We start from the raw sequence: 6,026 nt of genomic DNA on the forward strand, positions 1-6,026 counted from the left end.
GATGCTACAACAAGCTATGAATAGACAGAGCAATCACTCTGACGCATTTCCAGGACATGAAGGATAAATTGAATTACAATTCAATCCCGAGCTCAAATGAAATAATATAATCTTTAGTGGTGTTTTAAAAACGCAAATTTAGACTTTTTCAATATTTTAATTATTGAGGCATATACGTTTAAGAAAATGGGAAAATGTCAAATTTTCCCCACAAATGATTCACAATCCAAGTTCAAACCGGCTGGTGAGAATACTCTGATGACTCAGCATTCTAGCAGAATTTAAAGACATCATACACACAATCTTGGATAGGGCTGGGTATGGCCAATAATTTCCAGAATCAATTCAATTGGATTCACCAGAGCCTGGATCGATTTGATGCCAATTTTATTTATTTATTTTTTTTTTTTTATTCTTTTGATCGACTCAATTCAATTCGATTCAAGTCCATTGAATTTTTAGTTTATACATTTAGACACATTTGTTTAGAAATACATTTCTAATCTATATATATATAATTTGAAGATATTCGTATTAAGCTGATACAGCTCACATACTGTAATGTGTATTAGTGAAATTATAATAAGATTGTTGATAGTATACAGTGTTACACAAAACATACAGTTACACACAAAGTGTATTGTGTGAGTGACAAATCAAGAAATACACACACACAAATCCAAATTCATACACAAATACTAAGACACAAGTTACAAATCAAAAATTACACGTGAGAGGTGTAATAAGTGGGAGGCCCCGGCCGCCGGTGAAATACCACTACTCTTCGTTTTTTCACTTACCTGGTGAGGTGAGCCCCAGCACATGCCGGGCGTGACCCGCTCCCTTGACAGTGGCAGGTGGGGAGTTTGACAGGGGCGGTACACCTGTCAAACGGTAACACAGGTGTCCTAAGGCGAGCTCAGGGAGGACAGAAACCTCCCGTGGACTAGAAGGGCAAAAGCTCGCTTGGTCTTGATTTTCAGAATGAATACACACCGTGAAAGCGGGGCCTCATGATCCTTCGGACTTTTTGAGTTTTAACCAGGAGGTGTCAGAAAAGTTACCACAGGGATAACTGGCTTGTGGCGGCCAAGCGCGGGTGGAGATCTTTGTGGTAGTAACAAATATTCAAACAAGAACTTTGAAGGCCGAAGTGGAGAAGGGTTCCATGTGAACAGCAGTTGAACATGGGTCAGTGGTCCTAAGGGATGGGCAAACGCCGTTCGGGAGCGCGGGGCGATGACAGAAATATTTGATATTAAGTCCTGAACTGGAGACTGATAATTCATGTGGAGAAAATGGTCGAGTCGGGGTGGGATTATATAAGTTCGCTTCCTTCCACTAATTCAATGTGATGTTATTTTTTTCATGTATTATTGATAATTGCTTGAAATAAACCATTTCATTCAATCATTTGTTCATTCATTCGTTCATACACACACAGATCTATATTTTTCCACACAAGTGCTTCCCCTTGCTGAATGGGGGGTGGGAGGGGGGTCTGCTTTAGTCCAAGACATTGGAATAAGATGATGAGCTACACACTCAACAGGAAATTCATTTTGACTGTTAACATCAATAATATTAATCTAGATATGACATCAGCCATGATTACTCTGCATTTTTGTAAACGTTAATGTTCAGGTTTGTTACAATAATCCTCACAGACGTCGGCCTATCTCACATGAAGCTACGGAAGAGGATTAGGGCCACTGGAAAAAAAAGCCCATGAAAAATTTTGACTTTAAACTCAGAATTCTGAGTTTTTTTCTCAGAATTCTGACTTTAAACTCAGAATTCTGACTTTAAACTCAGAATTTTTCATGGGCTTTTTTTTCCAGTGGCCCTAATCCTCTTCCGTATGAAGCAGTTATGTATAAACAGAAAAAACTATTTAAGAATAATACAAAAAAAATGTTTGTATCTGCAAAAGATATTTTAAAAGTGATGCCTCAGTTGTCTCAATGTTATGTTTCAATTTTAAAAGTACATTCATTTTCCACTTTATTTAGGTTTTTACTTTTTTTATCCAAACTTCCACCAGTGTGACTCAGAGATCAATACATGCTACTTAAAAGTTTAGGTGAAGTTTTCAGATTCTTGTATTTCTTCAAGATAATCAATCAAATATGTGTACAAACAAACAAGTAAACAAGAATGAATATCAGACCCATTCACCTCTGAGTTTGATAAAGTTGTTTTTCCACATCAGAATAATCATCATTAGAACATTCTAGCACTATTGGTGTTTGGTCACATGACTTTGATCCATTCAAAGACTGAATGATGGTTGATCAGTTTCTGCTCTGATGCTCGTTATTATGTTGTAGTAAAATAAACCCACCATGTCTCAATCCAGATGGTATTTTCCAATGTGGATTATAAAGGATTTATTCCATTTTTAAACTATTTCAGAGACTCCTTTCCCCCCCGAGCCATCAAGCTGTACAACTCTGCATTCGTCAGGAGGGGGGGGGCTTGATACATCACATGAGCAATAACTGGAATACATGTGCTCTCTTACCAGTGCAATATGTTCAATCATTCAGGGTATCATCCAATGTTGATTATTTTGTATTATTTATTCTTATTTTTTATATTTAGCTATATTCAGTCTATTTTAATTTATTTAGTTATTTTACTTTAGTTATTTTACTCCATTTGTGGAGCTGTACTGATGCTGGAACCTGAATTTCTCTGAGGATTTCCAAAAGGATTAATAAAGTATTTTCTATTCTATTCTAATTTTATGATGATTTTTCTCGATTTGATCCGATCTGGTTGGATCATAGGAATAAAAACAATGAATCAATGAATTGTTAGGAAACATTTCTTGTAGTTTTGAGGTTCAGCAGCTCTTCTGTCGGCTGCAGAGTGACGGTCTGAAGCCGAGCGTCAGTGTGGTTGTGTTTGTGAACTTTATAACGTCTTACTGCTACATTCTTTTATACTTGTGGTTCACCTCATTTTGTTGAAGTCATTTTGCTCTAGTGGTTTGACATTAGTTTATGTGACATTTCTTTCTTTCTTTGGATCTTTATTCTTTTTATTATTGCTGCTTTTGTTTGTCCGGTTGTTCTTGGTAGTTTAATGTTTTATAGCTTCCTCCTCAGGAGAATCCTCGTCTCCTCCTTCTCTGTGCTGACTCAAACAGGAGTGTTTTTACAGTATTTTAAAAGTTTTCCTTTGAAAATCCTCCAGTTCTCATGTTTCTCTGATACAGAAAGTCCTTCTTTTGCCATCGGAACTGTCTGTTATTTCATTCAAAGTTTCCTCACACTTCCTTGTTCTCTGTACTGAGAGGGCAAGGCTCCCTTATCTCACACTGAATCATTAACCAACGGTGTGAGACCTCGAGGCAGAACTGAGAAGCTCTGAAACAGAACTAACAGACCAGTCAGACCTTGACGCTGTGAGGCTGTGTCTGCGTTTCTGGAGCTCGGCTCAGGTGTTGACCTCCTCGTCATGGAGCTGCTGCCCTCCCTGCTGTCAGCCCTGAAGACTCGGGATCCCAGGAGCGTGGAGCAGGAGTTCAACGTGAGTGTCGGCTTAAATCCCTCAGAGAGACGGACAGGCAGCTCGGGATGAGCTGCAGCTCTGTAGACATTCGTCTGTTTTTAAAACTTTAGCATTACTCCACATGTTTAAAATAAAAGACATGACAAGTGCATGTCACTCTCTGGTCTGGGTGGTTGAGGTTAGTGCGTGTTTAGGCTGCTTGTGAGGCGTGCAGTTAGGACTGTTCACTTTTGTGTTTGTTTTCTTTGTTGTCTGTGAGTCTGAATCATTAATTCAAATGAGCTGCAGCCAGTGAGCTCAGACAGAGAGCTCCTGTTTCCCATCAGCCTGTGCTCCGTCCCTCACGAGCCTCCACCGCGCTCGACCAGCGACGCACAGACGACATGAATGGTTTTTATAAAAACTGTTTCCTGTTGGTCTGAATCAGAATGAAAGAGGTCTTTCGGTACCTGAAACTACCTGACAAACCCGCCGCCCGGCCGGGTCACGCTGATGCCTGACAGCAGCAGGAAGAGGAGGAATGAGTCCAAATGAAATGTGTGCGAGCAAAAAAGAATTCAAATTTAAGGATTTATCTCCAAATAAATTAAAGATTCAAACCTTCAGGCAAAAATCTGCAGGTGTTTCTGTTGTAGAAATGAGAACTTCAGCTGGAAATGATGGTCACTCTTTTTGAAGCAGAGAGTTCATTTAGGGATAAGAAAACTGTCAAAAGTGAAATTATCGTTCTCTCCAGGGAAGAAATAGGACCGCAGTTTGTTGCTCTAGTGACTTTATGCTTCTTCTGTGTCCACAAAGTCACTGTCAAACTAACACACAAATAAATAACTTACATACAAAATTCAATAGAACAAATTACATGAACAAAACAGGAAAACACGAACCTCACTCATTCACCAAAAAAAAAGAACAACTGTTAAAACGTCTTTTCTTCTCAGTCTTTTATGTCATTTGAGTCTTAACTTTCTATCTTCTCCGCTTGATCTCTTTTGCCGTGTAGAACTCGACGAGTGTTACAGCAAAAGTTTTCTCTGCACAACACGGTCCAACAGAGGTCGGAAATATACGCAAATAAAATACATTAATATGCAAAATAAGAATTATAAAAACAAATTCTGACTCTCTTATTGTGGCACTTAAAGAGATATTGGATCAATAACAAAAGCTCTGTAATTTGTTACGTTTGAAAATATTAATTTTAATCAAGTTAAACGTTTAAGTTGAGTAAACCATTAACGTATCATTTTAATTTGATGAAAAGTAGTCATCTTTAATGTAACAGAACTTTTGTTAATTGATGCACTTTTCACAGTAAAGACCAGCTTTCATGGACAAAATATTACTCTAAAAGTGTATTGAATCATAAAGGCTGGAATTACACTGAACAGAAATATAGATGCAACATTTCTGTTTCTGCTCCCATTCGTCATGAGATGAACTCAAAGATCTGAAACTTTTTCTACAAATACTGACCATTTCTCTCAAATATTGTTCAGAAATCTGCCTGAATCGGTGATACTGTGACCACCTCATTGCAGAGATTATCCATCCCACCTCACAGGTGTGCCAGATCAAGAAGCTGATGAGAGCCTGATTAATGCACAGGTGTGCCTAAAGGTGTATTCCCACCAAGCTGCTCATCGCCTGTCAGAAAATGTGCTCCTGAGTTTGACACATGTGGGAGGAGCTACCAGCTAATGTTTTAGGATGAGGCTGGAAGGAACGGCGTCCGTGGATATCTCACTTAGAATGAATGAAGACACGGATGATGTTGAGAAATCAGGTTTATTTATTGAGAAGAGTTCTACAAAAACATCAGTAATCATGTCTCCATGTTTATTAGTCAAAGACTGAAAACGTCACATGTCCAAAGCTGAGTTCCTGATTGGCTGATGCGATGCAGTGACATGTCAAACTTCAGCCGTGGTGCAGCACTAGGGTGGGTGACTCCTGATTGGAAGATTGTGGGTTCGATTCCCGCCTTTCCCTAATAAGTGGCAAAGTGTCCTTGGGCAAGACACTCAACCCCACATTGCCTCTGGTGGGAGGTTGGCGCCAGTGTTCAGCAGCAGAGCCCCCACCCGTGTGAGAATTGTGAATTTTCCTCTGTGCATGACTTCGGTCTGAGGTTCAATCTGTCATTGACCTCCAGACTCAGTTGGGATTTCGCCCTAAACCGTCTTTGATCCACCAGCACCTGGACAGAAGGTTTCAGAAGGTTTCTGCAGGAACAGCATCTCAAGAGTCCGTCTGGGGAGGACAGCTCAGGCGCTGCCCCTGACACCCCCACATCAAAAGTTCTTCAGGTTGTGAAGGCTTTTAGGAACAGACAGACGTTAGTTTGAAATGACTGAGAGGGAAACGACTGTGGAGGGCGGAGCTCCGAGCATGGTCCTCTGTCGCTGCAACCTTTGACTCTGAAGGGACCGTTCAGACCGAAAACTCCTCCAGGGTGAAGAGTCTCAACGTGAAAAACAGCGATCACTGGGAAGAGTGCAGGGGCCCGT

At 40.0% G+C, this 6,026-nt stretch overlaps 1 protein-coding gene across 3 annotated transcripts in view; it reads left to right on the forward strand.

The window, feature by feature from the left end:
• The first annotated feature begins 3,060 nt into the window (after positions 1-3,060).
• Positions 3,061-6,026, forward strand: part of ptpn18 (protein tyrosine phosphatase non-receptor type 18) — a 31,532-nt gene continuing 28,566 nt past the window's right edge. Inside the window, exon 1 of one of the 3 annotated variants that reach the window (XM_036213001.1) lies at positions 3,061-3,537. In XM_036213001.1, coding sequence (XP_036068894.1) covers positions 3,466-3,537 — 72 coding nt within the window. In that variant the 5' untranslated portion in view covers positions 3,061-3,465. The remainder of the gene's footprint in view (positions 3,538-6,026) is intronic. The other 2 variants (XM_024263844.2, XM_024263845.2) reach the window with 2 other exon arrangements.

The sequence above is a fragment of the Oryzias melastigma genome, linkage group LG7 (assembly GCF_002922805.2).
Source record: "Oryzias melastigma strain HK-1 linkage group LG7, ASM292280v2, whole genome shotgun sequence".
Classification (NCBI taxonomy): domain Eukaryota; kingdom Metazoa; phylum Chordata; class Actinopteri; order Beloniformes; family Adrianichthyidae; genus Oryzias; species Oryzias melastigma.